Source organism: Bos grunniens, chromosome 6 (assembly GCF_055505025.1).
Source record: "Bos grunniens cultivar Pamir isolate PY7600 chromosome 6, Bosgru_T2T1.0, whole genome shotgun sequence".
Taxonomy (NCBI): Eukaryota; Metazoa; Chordata; class Mammalia; order Artiodactyla; family Bovidae; genus Bos; species Bos grunniens.
In genome coordinates, this window is record NC_141170.1 from 46556909 (window position 1) to 46583010 (window position 26102).

The 26102-nt window shown below is 43.0% G+C and overlaps 1 protein-coding gene across 15 annotated transcripts in view; it reads right to left on the reverse strand.

Moving 5' to 3' along the window:
- CEP135 (centrosomal protein 135) overlaps window positions 1-4741 on the reverse strand; it is a 75516-nt gene extending 70775 nt beyond the window's left edge. For 9 of the 15 annotated variants that reach the window (XR_015165394.1, XR_015165393.1, XM_086405677.1 and 6 more), the window contains exons 1-2: window positions 4518-4653; window positions 1368-1524 (exon numbers count right to left, since the gene is read on the reverse strand). Coding sequence is in view for 6 of the 15 variants with exons in the window: in XM_086405674.1 (XP_086261800.1) it covers window positions 1368-1480 (113 nt within the window). In the remaining 9 variants the exon portion in view is untranslated. Of the gene's footprint in view, window positions 1-1367; window positions 1525-3332; window positions 4438-4517 lie in introns of those variants that run through there. The other 6 variants (XM_086405671.1, XM_086405669.1, XM_086405678.1 and 3 more) reach the window with 4 other exon arrangements.
- Between the last annotated feature and the right edge of the window lie 21361 nt (window positions 4742-26102).

Sequence of the window (26102 nt, forward strand, 5' to 3'; positions counted from 1 at the left end):
CTAGAGGTCTTTTAAGGTACTAGGAAGGTCTCAAAACTTTCCTGGCATAATTAAGAAATAAAGCATACATACATAGGCAGAATCACCTTTCAACCTGGTCTCACTCATCCCCCATGTTTAATTAGTCACCTGATCCTGTGGAATCTGTGAACCTTATTTGGTCATTTAACATTTACTGAATGCCTGCTACACACTAAGTGTCAGGGACGCAACAAACACGGATCAGTTCCCTACCTCTAAGAACATAGATGAACAGAATATTCACTACATCAACATTTACTGGGCAGGGAACATGGTAAAGAACCCACTGACAAGGAGCTTATATCCTACTAACAATTTGTCAAAAGTTACAGTACTATGTGATAAACTCAATAAATATTTTAGTGCGGACCATGTGTTCAGCCTCTCCTAGGTATGGCAGTGAAACAGTCAGTCTCTAGTTTCTTGGACTCTGCATTCTAATGGGAAGGTAAAACAAATTTCCAACAATAATAACAGCTAAGGTAACGTGCAGCATATGTGACAGACAGCTGCAGGCCACACAGCTAACTGAGCATAAAGACAAAGCAGGAAGGAGAGGAGAAAGAGACTTTACAGGCAGGTAGAACAGCACATGGAGAGACCAAGGGTGAGAGCGAACATGTGTTCAGGAGCTTCAGGTGGTTCATACAGGGAAGGTGAAGGGAGTGTAAAACCACTGGGGAAAATGCATGTCAGTTTCTTGGAAAGTTAAACATACTTCCACCCTATACTTTTGAATTGCTGACCGAGAACTAGATCATGGATTCTGGAGGCCATACTAGAGACCACAAAGTATCTTTCATCCATTTGCTTCTTTTCATCATTATCACATACAGTCCTACTGCAAAAACTTCCTAGACCATTTCTCTGCTCTAGTTAGTCTCAAATCACAGTAATAGGATTTATGTGGAAAAGAATAAAAATAACAAAGAATCTTTCACTTAAATTAACATGTTAACAGCTAAAGTCATGATCAACCACCTTAGAGAAATATTATAAATGCGTAGCAATTAAAGACCAGTGACTAACATAATATCATGTCAACTGCATTTCAATAAAATAAAAACCAGTGAATAAAGCAGCTACAGAACTCCTAACTAGATCAGAAAATCACATTAAAAATTGTACTTTTACTCACAGACAAAACTCTCAGAAACATTTACTTTAAATAGTATAGTGTGAATGGTGACCTTAGAGTTCTGCAACATGGAGAAGAGAGAAGCTTCAGTGCTTTAAGGACTTTTAAAAAGTCTACCTATTTCTGTACTAAAGCATGAAGCTCAATCAGAAACTAGATAAATAGGATTCAGGGTCACACAGGTTTGCAACAGTCTTTTCATCTTTACCTGAAAAGTTTTTCTACCAAAGGTATACAGTCCACTGTCAGAGTCTGGCGGTATCCCAACTGATCCAATCTTTTCCTAATATTAAGATACTTTCTTTCTGCAGCTGTAGTCATCTTGTGTTCCAAACTAGGTTTATTCACTTCCAAAAATTAAAATCCTATAAAAAAAGAGTGAACATTATTCTATTATCAGTTACTATTATTATTTAATGTTTTAAAAAAAGATTATTTTAATATGAAGCAATTATTTTTTGTTTCTTTTCAGGCAGACAGCCCTCTAGAATATTTAGATTGATTTAAATCCAATGCTAATGATATCCATGTTGCTGCATTAAAATAAATATCCCCTCATAAACTTAATATGCAGAAGTTAAAACAATAAAACCGCTAGAAAAAAGAAAGAAGAATATTTTTCCAAGCCTGAGATAGGCAGAGAATACTTAGAGAAGCCTCTTTAAAATTTTTCTTTTAAATATAAAAGAGAAACTTGATAAATTGGATTTCTTCAAATTAAAAATGTCTGCTCATCAAAATACATCCTTTTATTTGACAAAACAAAAACTTAAAAAATTAGGAGAAACATATTCATAATATCTAACAAAGGATTTGTATATAAAATACAGAAAGAACCCTTACAATTAATAAAGACAACCCAATAAGAAATGCAAGGCTAAGATTTGCAAAAGATATCTGAATGAGAATAATCATATGAAAAGGTGCTGAACACCACTAGACATCAGAGAAATACAAACTAAACCACAATGAAATATAATTTTGTCCATACTAGAATGGCTAAAATTAAAGGTACAATGTCTTCAAGGACTTGGAGTAACAGGAATTTTCACGTTGCTACAGGAGTGTGAAATCATTGTGGAAAAAGTCTGTGGGAGGGAGGCTCAAGAGGGACAGGATATATAAGTACTCATAACTGATCCACGTTGTTGTACAGCAAAAGCCAACACAACATTGTAAAGCAATTATCCTCCAATTAAAAATAAATTTAAAAGGGTGGCAGTTTCTTATAAAGTTAAACACACTTCTAGCCTATGACTGTGTGATTCTACTCCAAGGTATTTACTCAAGAAAATGAAAATAAACATCTACAAAGAGACTCTACAAGAATATTTAAAGCATCTTTATTCATAATAGCTCCAAACTGGAAAAAAAACTATACAGAAGAAGGATAAGTACACTATACTTAAACAATGTAATATCACTCAAGAATAAAACAGAACTGGTACATGTCAACAGCATGGATGAATTTAAAAACATTATCTGAGCAATAGAAGCCATGATTATATGAAGTTCAAGAACAGGCAATATTAAACTATGTACACAGAAATGAGAACAGCTGTCACCTAGGGCGATGGGGGTAGTTGGAGCCTGAATGGAAGGGCATGAGGGAGCTTCTTGGGTAATGAAAATACTGTGGTGATGGGGACAGACACCACACCAATGTATACATTTATCAAAGCTTTTCAAATAGCATATGTAAATTTTACTTATATTAAAAAAGCAAGACCCCAACATGTAAGTATCTCTGGGTATCTTTTTATCTTTGTCTTTTTAAATATCTGTGAATATATCATATATCAATCTGCCCTAAAATGGAGTTATCCAAAGACCACTTCTTTAAAAAAAACATACTCTCTTTTCTAACCTTTATCAGGTAAATGTGGTCCTAGTACTCATATTTCTAAATCAAACAAGAACTTTGTTTTACATCTGTATTGCTCTTCACAATTTATATAAAACATGAATGGATATGAATATATGCAAAATTTGATCCTCACAACTACTATGAGGGGAAAAGGGTCAAGGACACCCTCCACATTCAAAGATGAGGAAAGGCTGCCTACAGAGAGTAACTTATTCCAAATCACAAGGCCACCAAGTAGGTGGGCAGTCAGGTCTCCTGAGTCCTGACCCACCGCTCAGGTTTCTGTATTATGCCGCCTCAACTTACCAGATGACTCCTAAGTTAGTACTGCTCCTTGATAACTCCTTCCTACAAATCTCTCCTTCTCCACATTCTTGTTAGCCTTTTCTCTGAATGACGTCCCCATTCTATACTAGGTTCTTTCTAGGTTCCTTCCACAAGAGGGACCTGACTGATGCAGGGTGTTCTAGAAAAAGTCCTGAAGAAGTCAGAAGTGCACCTGTCAGACCAAGAACTAGCAGGGCCTCACAATTCAAACTTGTCTCTTTTTTTGTCTGGTACCAACTTTGGTTACCCAGAAAGAATACATCCTCACATCCTTCTGAGAGACAATATGAGTAAATATTAAAAAAAAAAAAAATCATCAACACATACGACAGATGAAAAAGATTAAAAATCCTCCCAGGAAGGACAAAAAAACATATATTAGGCTTTCCCCACCCATGCATGGGCTGCTGTCCTTCACCACCAACACAACACGCCCGTCTACATCATCCAAACACCGCGGCCATACTGAAAGTTTCCCAGCAGAACAACATAAAAGGTAAGGTTTGGAGGTCCTCCACGCATACCCACTTGCTTAACTCTGGGGAGATACGTCTGAAAGCCAGTGCATCTTATTTTTACAAAAGTATCCTGTGCGCGCGTGTGTGTGTATATATAATCTCCTATGTATATAATACATACGCACAAGGGCTAGAAAAACAAAACACCCCAAACCAACATTAACTAGGTTATCTCGCAAGTCCTCCCTGACTGAACTAAAAATAGTAGAGAGTGGAAGAGGGGGTGTTTACTAACATGCTGGACAAAGGTTAATAAATGACTCGTCCTAGGCTTTGGGGCACTTTTGTTTTACAAAGGGCCTGTAAGATTCTTATATGAAAGGGTATTTTAACTTTTAAATCAACCCATCAGTCTGTAGGAGGAGGATCTGCTGGAACCGCACAGACCCCGCGGCGAGCGGGGTCGGAGGAACCAGGAGCCCGGGAAACCCCAGGCCGACCTCCGGGCCGCAGTTCCGCTGTCGGTTGTAGAAGGGAAGGAGGTGTCCGCAGCGGGGCGACACGGGCTCCGCGCCCCGCCCGGGGCCCACTTCCTCCCGAGGCCGCGCGGCCTCCCTCCCGCCAGCGCCCGGGCCCGGTCCGCGGGGACCGCCCGGGAGGCGGAGGCGCCGCCCTGCCCAGCCCGCCCGCCCAGCGCCGCGCTCACCCGCAGCCCGGGCCGCCGCTCCCTCCGCCTGCGGTCGCATCTCCCCTCGCGCCTCGCCTCCCTCGCTGGCTCCTTCCGCCCAGACACCGGCTCTGGCGCTAGGACAGTTTGAAAATGGCGCGGAGAGACGATCAGGGCCGGCGCGGAGGAGGTGCCGCGGTTGCCTCGGTAACGGGAGCTGCCGACGTTTCGCCGCGCGCAGCGGGGACGCGCCCGACCGGGATGGCGGCGCTGGGCCCCGGTGCCCGGAAACGCAACGGCCCGTACGGCGCGAGGCCGCGGCGCCCCCTGGCGGCCGGCGAACCCCTAACCTCAGCGTGTGCCGGCGATAGGACTCCTCCAAGTCGATCGCGCGGAGAAGGCAAGGGCACCCCACTCCAGTACTCTTGCCTGGAAAATTCCATGGACGGAGGAGCCTGGTGGGCTGCCGTCTATGGGGTCGCACAGAGTCGGACACGACTGAAGCGACTTAGCAGCAGCAGCAGCAGCAAGTCGATCGCGTGCCTTGCTAGACCTTCTCGGCGCGGGGATAAAATCCTGCCCAGTCCTGGTCCCTGCCGCGGATTAGCCTTCACCCGTTAGGGGGATGCCTTCACCTAAACTCCAACGACAGGCACAATTGCAACTTTCCCTGTCAACCACCCAACACAATTAACTGTTGCTCCCACACCCATGCCCAGATGTGTAGACCCTCATAATATACTCAACCCGCTATGATGATATAACATCATGATGTTTTGATCCCGTGAGTTATAACTCATCCCTTCAAAAAACTTAATTATTTGTTTGTATGTCTCTCCCTGCCGTCCCCAGTTGTGAATTCCTGGAGTCAGACATTATTTTACTCAGCCACGTTTCTCTAGCACTAACCGCAATAAACATTTGTGAATGGAATTAAATTCAAATCAACTCGTTTTACAGAGCTTGTTCATAAACAGAAAACACATGGTCAAAGTGTAGAATTCTGTTTCTCGTGTGAAACCTTGTAGATGATCAGAGAGGAGCTCATTTCCTCTTTTCTGATTACTGCTCTAGCAAGTAGGACTTTCGTTCTGAAAATGTATTGTTTTTGCCGATTACCTAACTGCTTTGTGGGTTGTGAATACTTTGTACCCATTCATGTATTGTTTTAACCGTTTCTGTTGTGTCTTGTCTGCCTTCCAGTGTGCTTTAAAAAAAGTTGTTTTGTGGAATTTCTAAGAGGAAGTGAGTTAGGCTCTGTAGATGGTTTTTGTGGTCTCGAAGACGTACATTTAAATACATTTTTTTCCTGAACAACAAATATCTTTTTAAAATCACAGCAAAATGACTATGCAGTGGCCATCCAGCCCAGATAACTCTTTGTCCCAAATGCATAGCAGTTAGAAAATGTAAGAACCAAAGTCAAAGAAAGTTTAAAAAGTAAGTGGGATACTGAAGTTATAGGCCAGTTTTGCTCCAGGTAACGTGGAAGACCAGAGCAAGTTCACTGTTGCAAGGCCTGGGGTCAGGGTCCCTGGTGCACACCCAAAGTTGTTGCTGCTCACCACCCAGGTCCTTGGCTTCAGAGGAGCATCAGGGCTAGGGAAGCAGAAAGAAGTAGAAATTGAGCTTGTTCTGGGCTCTCCCCAAATCACCAGGGGACAGGAGTCCTGAACTGGGGTCAATCCTGGTAGGCCTACCCTCAAAATTAATAATCAGGAGGTAGAGCCAGATTGGACCCAGGTCTCCCAAATTGCAGGCAGACTTTACCGTCTGAGCCACCAGGGAAGCCCATGAATACTGGAGTAGGTAGCCTATCCCTTCTCTGGGGGAACTTCCTCACCCACTAATCCGAAGGGGGTCTCCTGCATTTCAGGTACCAGCTGAGCTACCAGGGAAGCCCCAGAGAAAAAGAACCTTTCACTGAAAATGAGCTTGCAAACCAAAAACAATCAAGAAATCTGATGCTAACAAAGCCAACAAAATAAAACATCAAAACATGAATTCTTGGGTTTCCCTAGTAGCTCAGTGGTAAAGAATCTGCCTGTCAGTGCAGGAGACATGGTTTAATCCCTGATCCAGGAAGATTCCACATAGCTCAGAGCAACTAAGCCCATGCGCGACAACTGCTGAGCCTGTCCTCTAGAGCCTGGGAGATGCAGCTACTGAGCCCATGTGCCCCCGCTGTTGAAGCCCGTGTGTCCTCGAGCCCGTGTGTCCTCAAGCCCGTGCTCCCCAGCAGGAGAAGGACCTTGGTGAGAAGCCCCAACAGCAACTAGAGAGTAGCCCTCACTCGCCACAACTAGAGAAAAGTCTGCACAGCAACAAAGACCCAGCACAGCCAACAATAAATAAAATTTTAAAAACCCATGAATTCTCTCTAGATGAAAGAGGCTGATGAAGCTTTTAAAATGCATATATGTAAGGTGATCTGGATCAAAGTTTTTCAACGTTGGCATTTTGGACACTTTGGGCTGAACAATTCTTTGCTTCAGAGGGCCTGTCCTGTGTGTTGTAGAATGTCGAGCAGCATTCCTGGCTTCTATCCACTAGATGCCAGTACCATCCACCAAGTTGTGACAACCAAAAATCTCTTCAGAGAGTGCTGACTGTCCCTTGGGAGGCAAAACCACTCCTGGTTGAGAATCAATGGTCTAGATAGATGGAAGAAGTAACTGCCATTAGAAAGAACAAGAATTGTTAAATGAAACAAGAACAGATGCATATGAGAGGGAACCAGTCAGAAAATCTGGAAATTAAAATTACAGTCATCAAAAACTTTACATTATTAAGTGGAATGAAATGTAGATTATAGTTAAAAGAACCAGAGAATTTACCTAGAACCCATTTCTTTGCAGACATATATTTAGAACACAATTAAGAAATACAAACACTAGCTCGAGAGACTCAAAAGAGGCACTAGAGGGAATAGCAGCTATGGCAGGCAGACCTCCCCACCAAAGATACCCACACCCAAATTTCTGGAACCTATAAATATCTTATACTACTTGGCAAGAGGGACTTTACAGATGTAATTAAGGTTGTTAAAGGCCTAAAAATAGGCAGATTGTCCTGAGTTTTTCAGGTGGGCCCAATGTATTTACACAAACCCTTAAAAGCAAACAAGTGTGAGCAGGACTTGACAGATGTTGGGGGTCTGAAGATGGTGGGTGCATGTGATGAGTGCAGGGATCCTAGGGGAGCTGAAGGAGGCTAACAGCCCATAGGGACTCGTGAACCTCAGCCCCAAGAACAGGGAACTGAGTGCCTGCCAACAACTAGAATGGACGAGGAAGCAGATTTCTTCCTCTATTTTCTTACCTCCAGATAAAAACTCAGATTGCTGACACCTTGATTTTGACAGCAGAGCCCACTTGGACTTCTGACCTACAGAACTATGAGATAATAAATTTGTGTTGTCTTAAGGTGCTATGTTTATGGTGACTTGTTACTGTAGGAAGAGAAAAAACGACTCAGCAGAGAAGCAAGATTTGAAGAGATAATAGCTAAGAATTTTCCAGAACTGAATCAAGGTACAAATCTTCAGATGAAAAATTTGCATCATTCTAGTTAAAGATGGTGGATTAAACGTATATGTTAACTTTAGCCTCTCTCCCTTCCTCCCTCCCTCAGTGCTTCCTTCTCTCCATCCCTCCCGCCTTCATCCTTCTAGAATGATGATAAAGGAATTTTAAAGATACGTTTTAAAAGGCTTTAGAACAAAGAGAATAGCAGTGGAGATGAGATCGATAAAATTTCGGGGCTGGCAAGCAGTTGTCAACAGGAAACTGATTTCTCAGCCTTGAAAATTTTGAATTCCAACCAGCAGTGGGGAAAGTGAAGAAGCCACCTAACTATTCTGCAGAAACCTCAAAGGCCCAGGGACTGGTGGCACCAGGTAGCCCTGCTGGAGCTAACAGCAGCACAGCTGTTTTTGGTAGAATGCTTCCTACTGTCTTGCTCCATAGACAGTCTGGAGCTGGTTTTGCGTGGTTTCACCTTCTCCAGGAGTAGATGCTTTGCCTCCTGACCTTTGTTACTTCATTACAGGTCCACCAGCAGGATGGATCAGTTGCAGGCTAAGCAAACTCTGTGGGTAAAACAAACAGGCATTATTCATACTGGACATCAGCAAGTTATTTACTGACTGCTATCAATGTGTGAGCTCTCCAAATAGTAAGGAGAAAGACGGCTGAGAAAGCTTCTAGACACGGTGATACACATGCTTGGTGTGTATGGCTCTCGCTTGCTTGGTGTAAGTCCATTTTGTCCCTTCCATACTTTTACTCCCTGTATTAGCTTCCTCAGCTGCCATTGTGTGCCTGCGAGCGTGCTAAGTCACTTCAGTCATGTCTGACTTTTTGCAACTCTATGGATTGTAGCCCGCCAGGCTCCTCTGCCCGTGGGATTCTCCAGACAAGAATACTGGATGAGTTGCCATGCTCTCCTCCAGGGGATCTTCCCTACCCAGGGATCAAACCCACATCTCCTGTGTCTCCTGCATTGGCAGGCGGGTACTTTACCATCAGCACCACCCGGGAAGCCTATGGCTGCCCTTATACATGATCACAAACTAGGTGGCTTACCACAACAGAAATGTATCCTCTCAGGGGTCTGGAGACCAGATGTCTGAAATCAACGTGTTGTCAGGGCTGAGCTCCCTCTAGAAGTTCTGGAGGGGTGTCCTTCCCTCCCTTGTCCAGCTCATGGTGGCTGTTGGCATTCTCTGACTTCCTTAGTTTGTGACAACATCACTCCCATTTCTGCCTACACCTTTTCTTCTCCTCTGTATCTTCGAATCTCCCACATGTGTTTTTTTAAGATTTGTTAATGTTTCTGATGGGTACCATTTTTAAAGTCTTTATTGAATTTGTTACAATATTATTTCTGTTTTCTGCTTTGGTTCTTTGGCCCTGAGGCATGTGGGATCTTAGTTCCGCAACCAGGGCTTGAACCTGCACTCTCTGCATTGGAAGGCTCAGTTTTAACCACTGGACCATCAGAGAAATCCTCTGTTAGTTTAGTCGCTCAGTCGTGTCTAACTCTTTGCGACCCCATGGACTGCAGCAGGCCAGGCTTCCCTGTCCATCACCAATTCCCATGAGCTTGCTCAAACTCAAGTCCATCAAGTCAGTGATGCCATCCATCAATCTCATCCTCTGCCATCCCCTTCTCCTCCTGCTGTCAGTCTTTCCCAGCATCAGGGTCTTTTCCAATGGATCAGTTCTTCGCATCAGGTGACCAAAGTTTCAGCTTTAGAGTTTCAGCTTCAGCATCAGTCCTTCCAATGAATATTCAGGACTAATTTCTTTTAGGATTGACTGGTTGGATCTCCTTGCAGTCCAAGAGACTCTCAAGAGTCTTCTCCAACACCACAGTTCAAAAGCATCAATTCTCTACTGTCCAACTCTCACATCCATCATGAATACTGGAAAAACCATAGCTTTGACTAGATGGACCTTTGTTGGGAAAGTAATGTCTCTGCTTTTTAATATGCTGTCTAGGTTGATCATAGCTTTTCTTCCAAGGGGCAAGTGTCTTTTAATTTCATGGCTACAATAACCATCTGCAATGATGTTAGAACCCAGAAAAATAAAGTCTGTCACTGTTTCCATTGTTTCCCCATCTATTTGCCATGAAATGATGGGACCAGATGCCATGATCTTCATTTTTTGAATGTTGAATTTTAAATCAGTTTTTTCACCTTTCACTTTCATCAAGAGGCTCTTTAGTTCTTCTTTGCCATAAGGGTGGTATTTATAAAGACACTTATCATTGGATTTAGGACCCACCCAGATAATCCAGGTAATCTCTTCACCTCAAGGTCTTTAACTTAATCACATCTACTATGATCCTTTTTCCAAATAAGGTAACATTTACTTGTTCTGGGGATTAGGATGTGGACATATCTCTTGGGGGGCTACCATTCACACCACCATATTGCCCTAGTTTTTGACTTTTTTATTTAGTCTGGGTGAGCAGGAAGACAAAAGACCGTATCATATACCCTACAGAGCCTTACACTTGCATAAAGGTTTTTCATGTTTGTTTCCTTCTTGTTTTTCCTCCTTCACTCCCTCTTTGTTTCACTGAAAAGCTGAAAGCTTTCCACCTTGGCTTATTTGTTTAGTTATGACTGAGGTGAGAGAGGGATGGAGGAGGCAGTCTAGGTAAAAGTGAAAGAATTCAATGAAGTGTAAAAGTGTTTTCCTACCATCCCTGTAGAGCGAATTAGAGCAGCCCAGCAAAATATGAAATAGCCTCTCATCAAAAGTGAAATAATAAAGCCAGCCTCTAGGGAAAATATCACATATTATCAAATACGTATTCTTAAACACTAGATCATACTCTGAGTGACTTCATGCTGAGTTCCCAAGAGGTCAAAGGAAATTGCATCTGACTGAGTGAACAGCAGAATCTCATCTTCCATCTCAGTCTCCCCTGGATAGCATAAAGTATTGTAAAATGGTGGGCAAAACTGCCCAGATTATTCAAATTGTGTTTTTCCTTTCTTCTTATTTTTATAGTTCTTGGCTGAGAGCATTTCAATGAATTTAAATGAGTGCTTTGTGATAGAACTCTATGTAGTGTTAAGGGTTGAATTATGTCCTCCCTGAAATTCATATGTTGAAGTCCTAGCCCCTTAGAGTGTGATCTTATTTGGAAATAGAGTCATTGCAGGTGTCACTGATTAAGATGAAGTCACACTGGTATAGGATGGACCCCTAATCCAGTATGCCTGGTGTACTGATAAAAAGAACACACTATGTGAAGAGAAATAGACACATGCAGAGAAAAGACAACATGAAGGCACAAGAAGCAGGCTTTCCCGGTGGTTCAGTGGTGAAGAATCCACCTGTCAATGCAGGAAACACTGGAGGCGTTGGCTTAATCCCTGAGTCCGGGAGATCCCCTGGAGAAGAGCATGGCAACCCACTCCAGTATTCTTGCCTGGGAAATCCCACGGACAGAGGAGCCTGGTGGGCTACAGTCAATGGGTTTACAAAGACTGGGACACGACTGAGTGACTGAGCACCAGCAGCACCACACCTGAACCACTAAAGCTGATTTAACTGGAGTCAGGATTGTCAAGCAAAGGGAGAAAATGTGAATTAGATATTAGGTTACTGGGCTGAAGAAGAGTTCACAGTTCAGATTCTGGGTGAAATAGATGAGAGTATCTGGAATTCAGATCCCCACCAGAATCTATGCTGGGTACTTGGTCCTTCCAACCACACTAGCTTAAATGATCTTGAGCCAGTGCTCCCATCTGGGAAACCACTTCTCAAAAAAGTAGGGAACATCTGGGAATTAGAAATGACTGTCTGTGCTTGATTGCTTCTTTAAATCCAGTATGCAGGTTAACTTTGTGGGTCTTCCTTGCCTTGGGCTTCCTGTGGAAAGTATGTTCTTCACTCTCAAGAGAAACTTAGATGAGGCCTGTCATTTCAACACATTCTTAGTGTATGTCTCCTGTATTTCTGGTTCCCATGACCAACAAAGTTTTTAGAGATTTCAGACATCCCAAAGATGTACACTTCTCTTTGGATTGACGCTCTGCCTCTTCTACCATAGTAGCCTTATCTATAGCCTTGCTTGCTTTAGAAAATACTTGAATAAGAAACACTGCTGCTGAAGCAGCTTATTAAAAAAAAAAGAAGAAGAAAGAAGAATAACTTCTACAAGTCAGGAACTCATCTTTAAGCACTTTCAAATGAATAGATAGTCTTTCTATTTTTGCTGTTTGGGGTACCAGGTTTTGGGGACTCTCAGAATTTACTGTCCCAGTTCAAACATTTCCATTAGAAAGCAGGCTGCTAGCTCTGGGGGCTTCCCCTCAAAGTTCATAGTTCAGCTAGTGCAGAATGAATGTCTGCTTTGAATCAAAGCAGCTGGTGTCAGGGGCTCATTGTGTTGGCAGCGAACCCCAGAAAGAAAATCTTTTTCCATTCTCTCCATCTCTGATGCTTCATGGGGTATCAAGAGTCTTGGCTGTTTGCATTCCCTTTTAGAGAAAAGGTCCACTGCCTTTCTCTATCTGGTTTGGAACTTCCCCTTCCTGGCACATTTCTGGACTGCATGTATATGCATAGCTACTTATTAATCTGTGAAACCTAATCACTTACCCACTGGGAGAGGCTAGCATTTGTTTTAAAGAAGCATTGTTTTGAAGTAAGTCAAAGAGAAAGACAAATACCCTAGGATGTCACTTACATAAGAAATCTAAAATACGATTCAAATAAATCTGTCTGTGAAACAGAAGCAGAGTCAAGGACACAGAGAATAGACTGGTTGTTTCCAAGGAGGAAGTGGATGGGAGAGGGTAGAAGTAGGAGTTTGGGATTAGAAGATGAGAGCTGGTAAATATAGAATGAATGGACAGTAGAGTCCTACTGTATAGCACAGGGAACCATATTCAATATCCTGTCATAAGCCGTAATGGAAAAGACTATGAAAAAGAATATATGTGTATGTGTGTAACTGAGTTACTTTGCTGTACAGCAGAAATTAATACATTGTGGTTCAACTATACTTTGATAATAAATGAAGTATAAAAAAGAAGCATTGATGATCCAGTGGTTAAGACTCTGTCCTTCCAACGCAGAGGGTACAGATTGGATTCCTGGTCAGGGAACTAAAGATCCCATATCCTGCACAGTGAGACCAAAAAAATTGAAAAACACAAAATTTAAGGGAATTCCCTGGTGGGCCACTGGCTAAGACTTTGCACTCCCAATGCAGGGGGCTAGGGTTCAATTCCTGGTCAGAGAACTAGATTCCACATGCGGCTTCATGCTGAAAATAAGAGTTCACATGCCGCACGCTGCAATGAAGACCTGGCGCAGCCAAATAAATTTTAAAAATTTTTTAAAGAAGCATTGTTTCTTAAGAGGGTAATTTCTATCTGGACTTTGAAGGGAGTGTGATTATACGCCCCCCTCCTTTACCTCTCACTTTTTAATAAAAGATAAAATCAGATCTTGAAGCTGTTGGGTCATGGTTCTTCAGAATACTTCTACCCTGGGGGCATTTCTGGTTCTAGTTCCGGCTTCTCCATCTAGTATTGGAGTTCCTTGAAGCAGTCTCTCACAGACACTTCTTACTGAAGACTCTGAGGGTGATTGACACATTCTTGGTTTTTCAAATAATCATTCACGTCACTTCCCCAAACTCTGGAGTTTAAATTCCTTCCTCTGGGCTGGTTCTGGAGATGGATGTCTTTTGACACAGCTTAGATTTAGGAGTCTTTCAAGTCTCGATTCAGACAGTCTGTGGTGCAGCCCCGCGAAACTATTCTGTATGAATGCCCCATGGAAAACGTTACCAAGTTGAAACACATGTCCTGGGGTATTTAAACTCTTATCCTGACTCAGCCATAAAAAAGAATGAAATAATGCCATTTTCAGCAACATGATGGACCTAGAGATTATCATACTAAGTGAAGTAAGTCAGAGACAAACACTACCTAATATCACTTACATGTAGAATCTAAAAAATAGTAAAAATGAATTTATTTACAAAACAGAAACAGACTCACAGACATAGAAAGGAAACTTATGGTTACCAAAGAGGAAAGGTGGGGGAGGGGGGATAAATTGGGAGCATAGGATTGGTAGATGCTAACTACTATATATAAAATAAACAGCAGGGTGTATTGTGTAGCACAGGGAACTATATTCAATATCTTGTAATAAACTATAATGCAAAAGAATTAGGAAAATGTGGATTCACATATATATAAAAACAGATAACTTTGGTGTACACCTGAAGCTAACAAAATATTGTTATTTCCATTAAAACAAAGCAAAGCGAAAGCTCTCACCCTGCCACCTTTTCTGAGTGGGAGGCTGGCAGAGAGGTGCTGTAATGCTGGATAGTCATTTGGCTACACTGAAATTCCCAAAGAGAGTGCTTGCCAGTGCTTAAAACCAAAATCCCTGGACACTTCAAAATTAGAGAATCTGGTGAATTTAGCACAGAATATCCATTCTTGCTCCAATGTACCCCCAAATACTCTCTATCTTAATGTTAAAACAAAGCAAACACTCGAAGCCCAGACCAAGGGTGATTTTCATGTGAAACCAGGAGAGTGGTGGGATGCTATAGAGAATAAGGGGCGAGCTGTGTGGTGAGCCGCCTGTGACCAGGTCACTGAGGACTGGGGCTCAGTGCCCTTTACCTGAAGGTGGAGCCCATCTCTTCCCACCTGCGTGAGGCCATCCTCTGCTCCCCTAGGGATCAACCATGAGGATGTGCTACAGAGCCTAGAGGACATACATATTCAGGTGTCCATTATAAGCATCTTTTCACTATTACACATATTTTAAACACCCCTTCCTGTCTCAGTGCCACCAGTGGCCCAGTTCCATCCATTCTGAGTGGAAAAGCAGAGATTGCCAGTACTTTCCTTAGGCTTCCCTTCCTCTCTATCCATATGGAATTTCCTGTCCATTTCACTGTTGTGGACGGATTTCAGAGCTTGAATTTTATCCAATATACAGTGGAGAATTATTCAACATGTTTTAAACTGAAAATTACAAGATGAAATTAGTCTGGGGAAAGTGAATCTGAGTAGTAGAAGAACCAAAGGGTGAATGGTGTAGGGAACAATATTATCTAGGACAAGAGATTATTTTAATGATGAGATTAAGGCCTGAGGGAAAAGTGAGAAATACTACAAAGAAAGAGTGGGCAGGGCTCAGTGAGGGGTCAGCCTCTCGAAGAGAAGTAGTGGAAGGAATCCAGGCAAGTGTTAAGGTTTTGAGTTTCAGAAACTGAAGAATGTGCTGTCGTGCAGCCCCCTGGGTATAGAGTCAGGAGGCCACCTTGAAATGTGATGGGGGGCGTCGTTGGTGGTCTAGTGGTTAAGAACCTGCCTTGCAATGCAAGGGACACAGTTTAGATTCCCTGGTCTGGGAAGATCCCAGGTGTCGTAGGGCAACAAACAAGGCCTGTGCGCCACAACTACTGATCCCATGAGCTGCAACGAGAGAAGCCACTGCAATGAGAAACTGCAATGAAGAGCAGCCCTGACTTGCCTCAACTAGAGAAAGTTCTCATGCAGCAAAGACCTACCACAGCCAAATAATAATAATAATAATCAATTTTTTAGTAAAAGAAAAATAAATGTGTTGGGGCAGGAAAGGGGTAAGAGGTGGATGGTAAGTGTGGTCTGGGAGGTAAGAGGCTCAATGTAGTGCAAAAAATGTCCCCGCATGGCACAATGAGAAAGACGTTCGGTCTTTTTCCTCAGTCCTGGAACAAGGCATCTAAAGTTCTTAGAACTTCTTGAGTGACAGGGTAACAGGAGCAACTTTGTTCGAATGAGATGACTCCAGCAGGACTCTCCATCGCTGCAGGATGGGGCTGGCCACCAGAAAGGCCAAGCCTCGATTAAGCTTGGAATTTTCAGCCCCACCCCTAGTCTCTGAAAGTGAGAGAGGGGCCGGACAGTGAGTTAACCACCAAGAGCCAATGATTTAAGCAATCAGTCCTGTCTACTGGAAATCTGTAACAACCCAACACTTTGGGAATCAGAAAGCCTCTAGGTTGGTGAACACATCAGGAACAGGAAGGGCAGAGTTCCTGGAGACGGCTTGGGCTCTCCCTGCCCTTTCCCCGCTTCCTTGCCCTGTGCATCTTTCCCATTTTGGCTGTTCCTGAAGTGTATCCCTGCTAATAAACTGGTATAGTAAGGAACGTGTCTTCCTGAGTTCTGTTCTAATAAACTATCTAACCTGAGAGGGGGTTATGCTGCTGCTGCTGCTGCTAAGTCGCTTCAGTTGTGTCCGACTCTGTGCGACCCCATAGATGGCAGCCCACCAGGCTCCCCCATCCCTGGGATTCTCCAAGCAAGAACACTGGAGCGGGCTGCCATTTCCTTCTCCAATGCATCAAAGTGAAAAGTGAAAGTGAAGTCGCTCAGTTGTGTCTGACTCTTAGTGACCCCATGGACTGAAGCCCACCAGGCTCCTCCATCCATGGGATTTGCCAGACAAGAGTACTGGAGTGGGGTGCCATTGCCTTCTCCAAGAGGGGGTTATGGGAACCCCCAATTTATAGCTGGTCAGTGAGAGGTATGCGGGCCCCAGAACTTGTGACAGGCATCTGAAGTAGGACTGTCCTGTGGGACTGAGCCCTTAACCTGTGGGGTCTGTACTAACTCCAAGTAGTAAATGTCACAATTGACATTGAGTTTTGGACCAATTGGTGTTCAGAGAGTTGGAGATGTGGTTTTGGAAAAGATACCATGTATTTGGATGTTAGGAGGAGAAAAAACAAAAACAAAAACAAAGTCTCATTTGGTGTTTAAAATGTTGTGAGTAAAGATAACTCACCAGGAAAGAGTTGGCTGTATGCAGGTAACATTAAGGAGAAATCTAGAAGTAAACTGAGGCTTCTCTTTCAGGTTTCTGCTCTATATTTCTGAAACATATTCTGTATAACTGGATGTTGCTGACTCTAATGTTGTCACAGACTATTCTGTTTCCCCTTTTAGACTGTGAGCTCCTGACAGTATACAGAAGACTAACGGGTTCTTCTTTGTGTCCATAACTCAGGCAGAGTGTCTGGCACTTAATGAGAGATCATTGAACAGAACTGAATGGAACTGGGTGAACCTGGCCTCCATACAAGCCCAGCATATAGCACAGCTGCCTTCTTTCAGTGACTGGCCTGAAGATGGGCCTAAAAAATATCAGCATTACTGCCAACTAATTCAGGTCCTTTTGTTTAAGCAGCAGGGACTTAATTTTCCTGTTGCCACAGGTGTAGGTTTGGCTGGCAATCTGATTATTTACTGGCAGTTAAGGATAATGGTACTTAACAAGAAATGTCAATAACCTCAGATATGGAGATGATACCACCCTTATGCAAAAAGTGAAGAGGAACTAAAGATCCTCTTGATGAAGGTGAAAGAGGAGAGTGAAAAAGCTGCTTAAAACTCAACATTCAAAAAATGAAGATCATGGCATCTGGTGCCATCACTTCACGGCACATAGATGGGGAAACAATGGAAACAGTGAGAGACTATTTTTCTGGGCTCCAAAATCACTGCACATGCAGCCATAAAACTAAGAGATGCTTGCTCCTTGGGAGAAAAGCTTTGACCAATCTAGACAGCATATTAAAAAGCAAAGATATTACTTTGCTGACAAAGGTCCATATAGTCAAAACTATGGTTTTTCCAGTAGACGTGTATGGATATGAGTGTTGGACCATAAAGAAAGCTGAGTGCCAAAGAATTGATGTTTTTGAACTGTGGTGTTGGAGAAGACTCTTGAGAGTCCCTTGGACTGCAAGGAGATTAAACCAGTCCATCCTAAAAGAAATCAGTCCTGAATATTCATTGGAAGGACTGATGCTGAAGCTCCAATACTTTGGCCACCTGATGCAAAGAACTGACTCATTAGAAAAGACCCTGATGCTGGGAAAGACTGAAGCCAGGAGGAGAAGTGGGCGACAGAGGATGAGATGGTTGGATGGCATCACCAACTCGATGGATATGAGTTTGAGTAAACTCCGGGAGTTGGTGATGGACAGGGAGGCCTTAGGTTCTGCAGTCCATGGGATCATAAAGAGTCGGACATGACTGAGTGACTGAACTGAACTGAAGGATAATGGTTACAATAGTTCCAGTCTGTCTGGAGACTTGCAGTGAGCCTCTGTAGTGACTTAGCTACAAAATGTTAAGAAAAGCTATTCTTCAGCAGCAGAGACACTGGGAAAATTACTGTCAAAAAGGGTGAGCCCCTTTTAAAAGCATGATGCCAAAGCATTTTGATGATGGAATACTTTATTTTGTAAGACATCAGAATGCTCATTTCATAATGTTAATGCAAGGAGCTACTTCTTTTAATCCCCTTTTGTAGATATGCATCAAGCAACAAAGGTTTACTGTTTAGCATAGGGAACTATAGTCGATATCTTATAATAACCTATGATGGAAAATAATTTAAAAATAAATGTGTATTTGTGTAACTGAATCATCTTGCTGTGCACCTGAAACATGGTAAGTCAACTATATTTCAGTAAAAAAATATATATATTAAAAAAATTCCCTTTTGGAGTCAGTAAGAGTAAAGATAATAGTGGGGGTTCTGCATGAATAAAAAGATTGATAAACATTATATATTTTGAAAATATTCCACATGCTCTAACTTTCAAAAGAACCTTCAATTGTTCTATGGCCAAAAGACAAAGGATAAACTGGGGAAAATATTCCAACTATTTCCATAGATCTAATATATAAAAAACTCCTATAAATTGATAGTAAAATGACTAACATGATAGATTATATCAGGAAAACAATTTTTAAATGGGAAAGGTATGAAAATTCAATTGCTCAAGTGGTTCTTTAATCATGTGACAAGAGAAACTCACTGAAAGTAAGAGATATAAATTAAACAATAGACATGTGAAGGATGAGTAGGTAGCCAAATGAAGGATGGAGTAAGACAAGCGAAGAGGCTAATAAACTAATAATAGCCATTGGGTATTGAGTGCTTGCTAGGTTCTGTTCTAAGTGCTATGCATGCTTTACAGGTATTATTTCATTTAATCACCATAATAACCCAATAAAATAGGAAGTATTGATATCCACCTTTTACAAACAAGATTCAAAAATTTACTAGAAATCACAATGTAAGTGAGAAAGTCTTGACTTCAATTCCAGAAGTTAAAACAACTCTGAATTTGGCAGACTATCAAGGAAGAGAACTCTACAGGATAATGGCTAGAAAGAGAATATTCAGATGGTGATCAATTAAACTTGGTGGAGATATAGAATTGTCAGGCTCCTAAAATCTCAAACAGACCAACTTTCTAAATCAAATGCAAATTTCTTCTGCAAATCCTCCAACAGATGGCCATCGCAGCTGCCACCTGACTATTTCCAAAGACAAGAGGACTCACGACTTTTCAAAGCAGCTCATTGTGTTGCTGAAATCTCTGTTAGAAAAGGTCTTCTTTATACGATGCTAAAATATGCCTCTTCTTGCATGTGAGAAATCAAAAGAAAGTGTACCTTTCCCCTTATCTGTAGGACGACCTACCAGAGTGCTCAGATTCTTCCACCTTTGCTCATATGACATGGTTTCCAAGCCCATCACTTCTCCAGCTATCTCCTTAAGATCAGAAATACTCTAGTTTCTCGGTTTTCTTACCCAGAAATGATTGAATCAGATTAGGGCTTTCAACCTGTTCCAATGTGCCAGTATCACTGAGTCACATTCTCCAGTGAAGAACCATGCATGAGCCTCTTTCTACAGCTGATCGGTTTTTAATATCTATATTTATGTACATTATCCTGAATGCAAATATGGGGTTTCTGGAGCAGAGATAAGTTTTTATTACATCAATGACTATCTTTGCCCAGGTTAAGATGAATGGAGTCAGATGCTCCCCTGTACGTACCCGACTCTGTACTGCAGGAGAGTAACCCCATACCCCAATAAGAATCTCAGGGATGAGAGGAAAGGGAGAGAAAGGGAGGGAAAGCTCTTCTGCCTAATTAACACTAATTTCCCTTGGGAAGATAAGGGAAAGTTCCGGTGCTCTTACCTTCTGGAATATAAATAGATGTCTCTGGGGGAAGGAAGACAAGTGATTTGTCTTCCTCTGGTTTACAGGTCCTGATTCCAGATTTTGCCCCCATTTGAAATGTAAACATATACCTCCAGAGAGGTAAATCTTTCCAGAGTCGTCTCACTAACTATTCTGTCATAGTCATAATTTAACGTCCAATGCCTGTTAAGCTAGGTTCTGGTAAGACTTGCTTGGAAAGTCCTAACTGTGCAGAAATGTGAAAATACTTGCTGACTTGGACTCCAAATCTGCCTGTCTCTCCCTGTCTCTTTGTCGCTCTCTCACCTCTCATGGCTTCCAGGGATTCAGCCTGAGTACCAATCAATATGGGCTTCCCCGGTGGCTCAGACAGTAACGAATCTGCCTTCAGTGCAGGGCACCAGGGTTTGACCCCTGGGTTAGGAGATCTTCTGGAGAATGGAATGGCAACCCACTCTAGGATTCTTGGCTGGGAAATTCCATGGACAGGGGAGACTGGTGGGCTATTAGTTTGTGGGGTCACAAAGAGTCAAACACGACTGAGTGACTAACACTTTCACTTTTCACTAGTCAACATGCATTTGACTAATAAGTATCAGAATGCCTGACTAAGAAGTGGTTAGGTAATAAAAGCATTTTGTGGTTAAAATGCTTGACATAATGACACAAAATGCTTGACACTTGACAAAATGAAGAAGTGAAGTGAAGTTGCTCATTTGTGTCTGACTCTTTGCGACCCCATGAACTATAGCCTACAAGGCTCCTCTGTCCATGGAATTTTCCAGGCAAGAGTACTGGAGTGGGTTGCCATTTCCTTCTCCAGGGGATCTTCCCAACCCAGGGATCAAACCCAGGTCTCCCGCAATGCAGGCAGATGCGTTACCAACTGAGCCATCAGGGAAGCCCACTTGACAAAATACCTCCAGTATTTTATACAGTAGCGAGTATAGCTTAATACAGTAGCCAGCCCTGCTTTGGTTTGCAGTTCAATGGAGCCATCAAGGACCTGACAGCTGTCATGCTTCCATTCTTTCTTCTCAGTAGGTGAATTTCATCCTCGAACCTTTTGCCCCTTGGTCACAAGACAGCTGCCACAAGTCTAAGAAACAGGTCTGCATGTATCAGCACCCAAAACAAGAAGTGAGGGCAGGCAACAGGGATTTCATGACAAGGTTTTTTCCTCATAGGCCTCTTTCTCATCAAAGAGAAATGTCTCCCAGCAGCAACTGGTGGAGTTTCCTTTATGGGCCAGAACCAGGTTCCAGGCCCAACCCTAGAGCAGTCGCTGGCAAAGAAACATGATTCGGTTATGACGTGGTCTCACACCAAGCTAGGGTTCTATTAACAAGTGTTAGAAGTGATCCATGAATTTTTGGAGAACTTCTCTCTTCATCTCAAATCAAGAGAGTGGAGACATAAATTTGTGCCCCCCTGAACAAAGGAGAAGGAAATGGCAACCCACTCCAGTATTCTTGTCTGGAGAATCCCAGGGATGGAGGAGCCTGGTGGGCTGCCGTCTGTGGGGTCGCACAGAGTCGGACATGACTGAAGCGACTTAGCAGCAGCAGCAGAACAGAGGAGAGAATCCTCAGTAAAGGGTGCCCTCTCAGACTTCGTGGTACCTTTTCCACACAAGATGTGAGATCTTGGTTCCTGTACCAGATCCTGTGGATTGGGTCGCTTGGCATCCACTCCAGGCTCCTGACATGTCTGAGAGGCTAGAAAGCTGAGGGTCGTGTTTCCAGGACTGCCTTCAGTAGCGGTCCCACCGTCACCTGCAGCTATGTGACACTTGCCTTAGGAACCAGATGGAGGAGGGAGAGCGTGGGATGGAGGCATCCACTTGGCTGCGTGGGTGGTGGAGGAGGCAGCTTCAGACACTGCTGGCAGCACCGTTGTTCAGTCACTCAGTCATGTTCATCTCTGTGCGACCCCATGAACCGCAGCACACCGGGCTTCCCTGTCCTTCAGCATCTCCTGGAGTTTGCTCTAACTCATGTCCACTGCGTCAGTGATGCCATCCAACCATGTCATCCCCTTCTCCTCCTGTCTTCAATCTTTCCCAGCATCAGGGCCTTTTCCAATGAGTCAAATGTTTGCATCAGGTGGCCAAAGTATTGGAGATTCAGCTTTAGCATCAGTCCTTCCAATGAATATTCAGGATTGATTTCCTTTAGGACTGCCTGACCACAAAGGAGATGTGATCTTGGGAGTGGGAGCTGTTTCTAGAAGCTTTTCCTAGAGCCTGTTCTTCCAACCTTTGCATACAATTTTGTAAGTCTCTAACAACCTGGTTTTAAGTCCATTTCCATTGAAATGGGATATAGAGGGGTTTCCCTGGCCTAAAACTAAACCCTAACAGAAAAAGGTCCCATCTAGGAAGGTGTGCAGGAAGACTAGGAGTCTTGTGCTGAGGGAAGCTGGGGCTGCTGCCTGTCTGGGGCCAGAGGAAGGAGTAAGAGACCAATGAGATGCATTGACTCCTGGCAGGTGAGCTGCAGGTGACAGACACTCAGGGAAGGGAGGAGTGTCTCCAAAGCATTCGAAACAACAAAGAAAGAGTCAGGTTTAAACACCTGAGAGCAGAAGCTGGTGCCCAGAAATGCTGGTCAAATAAGAACTTTCCAGCCTCTCTGCTCCTCTCCCCACTTTAGCAGTTTGAATAGAGGAGGAATTGAAGTAGGCCTGCGGAAAGAGAAAGCAAGGGTCCCTTCCCCTTCTTTCTCTGCCCAAGTTGAGCCCAAGCTGGCAAAGGGTGAGAACATTGACTACTGAGCCATGTTTCAAGTTCTGCTTATGACAGGGAACTGCCATAGGCATTTCAATGACTGACCAAGGACTTATTCCACTTCACAGACACCAAAAAAAATCATGGGTTCTGCCCCAGTTATTATCCAGGGGCAAGAAGAAGAACTGGATGTGAGGAAATAAAACTTATATTTTGAGCCCTTCTGAGCAAACTATATACTTCTTATCTAAACCTCTGATATAAATAAGCATGGTGACTTCTTTTGGCTTTTTTTCCCCTCAAAGTCAGGAAAAATCATGTGAAGAGGAAGTGTCTGATACACAGAAAATCTGCCTTACCTCACTCTTCCTAACTCACCGAAATTGGGTGATAGAGAATAGAACTTTCAGGAATATCCTCTACAGAGATTTATGGTCTCAAAGAAGCGTTACTGTTGTTGTTCAGTCGCTAAGTCCCATCCAACTCTTTGCGGCCCCATGGACTGCAGCATGCCAGGTTTTCCTGTCCTTCACTCTCTCTTGGAGTTTACTCAAACTCATGGCTTTCCTAGTAACTCAGATGATAAAGAATCCACTTGCAATGCAGGAGACCACAGTTCAATTCTTGGGTCGAGAAGATCCTCTGGAGAGGGATAGGCTACCTGCTCCAGTAACCTTGGGCTTCCCTGGGGGCTCAGATGGAAAAGAATCGACCTGCAATGCTGGAGATCTGGGTTTGAGCCCTGGGTTGGGAAGATCCCCTAGAGAGGGGAATGGCTACCCACTCCAGTATTCTGATCTGGAGCATCCCATGGACTATATAGTCCACAGGGTTGCAAAGAGTCAGACAGGACTGAGCAACTTTCACTTTCACGTCCATTGACTTAATGATGCCATCCAACCCTCTCATCCTCTTTGCCCCCTTCTCCTTTTCCTCCTGTCCTCATTCTTTCCCAGCATCAAGGTCTTTTCCAATGAGTTGGTTCTTTGCATTAGGTGGCTAAAGTATTGGAGTTTCAGCTTCAGCATCAGTCTTTCCAATGAATATTCAGGGTTTATTTCCTTTAAGATTGACTGAATCTCCTTGCCGTCCAAGGGACTCTCAAGAGTCTTCTTTAGCACCACAGTTTGAAAGCATCAGTTCTCAGAAAGCATCAGTGCTCAGATTTCTTTTGATGTATAAAAATGTTCAAGGGAAAAAAATGCTCAAGGAGAGTTTTAGAAATCAGTGGAGGCCAAACCAGTGATATTTTAAGGAATACCCGTTAAGTTTCCAGTTGATGACATGCCCAGTCATTTCAAAATCAACTATGCTCTCTCTCCCAGCCCCTCAGCACATGTGGGTTGATTTCACTGGGAGGACCAAATCCTGGGGGGTATTCTGTGGGTCTGATCTGATACAGTAATTATTTCTGTGCACAGAGCTCCCACAGGGAGCTGAATCTTAATTGATTTTTAGACTTACTTAGCAGGACTGTGCATTTAACTTACATCACATCTCAGAAGTTTGGAGCAAGTGTGGTCCCTTGTTAACTAGTCCAGCCTTCTTCCCCCGTCCCTACCTGCTGGTAAGGAGTAAAAACAATTAACTAAATCTAACTGAGTAATTGAAATACATTCATGAGGGATGTTAGAATGTCTAGGAAGATAAGAGCACAGTCCACCAGATTTCTCACCCTCTGGGCTCTAAGATGTGAACAGGGGTGTGCATGTGGGGGTGGAAGGCTGCCTGACCTTGTAGCTGAGGAAGACTGTGGTCCATGGGAACCTGTGCTAGGTTTGCCTGGTTGTTCTTGGTGTCTTTGGCATTGCAGCTGATGCCTGTGTCTGGTGTGATGTCTGGGTCTCTTTCTGTTCCTAGTTGGCCCTCTCTGACTCTCTCTGCCTCCTCAGGGCTTCTCCCAAAACAACCTGTTCCTTTGACTTTCGGCTGTGACTCCCGCCTCATCCCAGCCCATCCTGCAGGCCTTCACCTACCTCACTGGCACTGGGGATCCCCACCAGATTCTCAGAGTCTCAGTCACAGGACCCAGTTAGGAGAGACTAGCCAATTCTAAAGTTAAACCTTATGACCTCCCTCTGTCTGGTCATGCTGGACCCTCTAGGGTTGATATGAAGCAGCCTGAAATGAGGCCTCTTCTCAGTCTCAAATGAGGAGTGGAGATAAGAACTTCCTTCCACCTTAGATGCCTTCCCCAATTTCATACCACGTGCCCAGGCTGTGTCTGGAAGCACTGTCCCTCTGTTGCTCTTTTCTCCCACAGTCCTGGGGCTGAAGAGTAATGGCTTCCCTCTCTCTTCTTTTGTAACACACCTCACTTCCACTCCAGCAGAGAAATGACTGAGCCATGTCATCTAGGCTTAGTATCAAATGAATGGAGGATGAAGGCAGATAAAAGAATTTAGAAAATCCCCTCTCAATGTAATAGCCTGGCTTTTAAACTATTGTTTAGCTGCACAATCTTATTTTGAAGGTTGTCATGCATGCGAAGTCGCTTCAGTTGTGTCCGACTCTTTGTGACCCTGTGCTCTTTTGTCTGTGGGATTCTCCAGGCAAGAATATTGGAGTAGGTTGCCATTTCCTTCTCCAGGGGATCTTCCCAACCCAGGGATCGAACATGCGTCTCTTATGTCTCCTGCATTGGCTAGTGGGTTCTTTGTCACTAGTCCCACCTGGGACTCCCCTTAAGGTCAGAAACTGAGTGTTAATTATGTCTTTCTCTTTGCATTACATGTAAATTGCTTAGAGCAGTGCCTGGTGCCTGGTAAGCAATCAATATTCTCATTCTGTAATAGATCTTTTAGTATCCTGAGACTGGTTGATGTCTTTGGCCAACACATAGAAGAATATGTGCTAGGAAAAGCGAGAGAGAAAAATTATGTTAATAATATCTAAGATATTAACCTTATTAACATTTCATTTTACCATATTTCAAAATTATCAACTAGTATATGCTTGTAGAGGAATTCAAAATATATAGATTACAAAAGTCCCAATAAAATTTTAAAATTTCTTTTGTTCTGTTCTGCTATTTTACACTTTTCTCTAAAAACAATGACTGTAAGCATTTTGGTTGGATATTTTTACTTGCCCATCTCTACCATTACACTGAGTTTTTGATCTTGTCTTTGTAGCCTCACAGGTCATTAGTGTTTGATGAATGAATAAATGATTGAATAATGATCATATAAGTAAATGAAATATCTTTAAAATGTATTGTTATGTAAATTTGTTAAAATGCTACTTTAGTTACTTTTTGGACTTTCTTCATAGGATTACATGTGATTCAAATACAACAGCGATTTAATTATGATGCTTTGCGTACAGTTTTC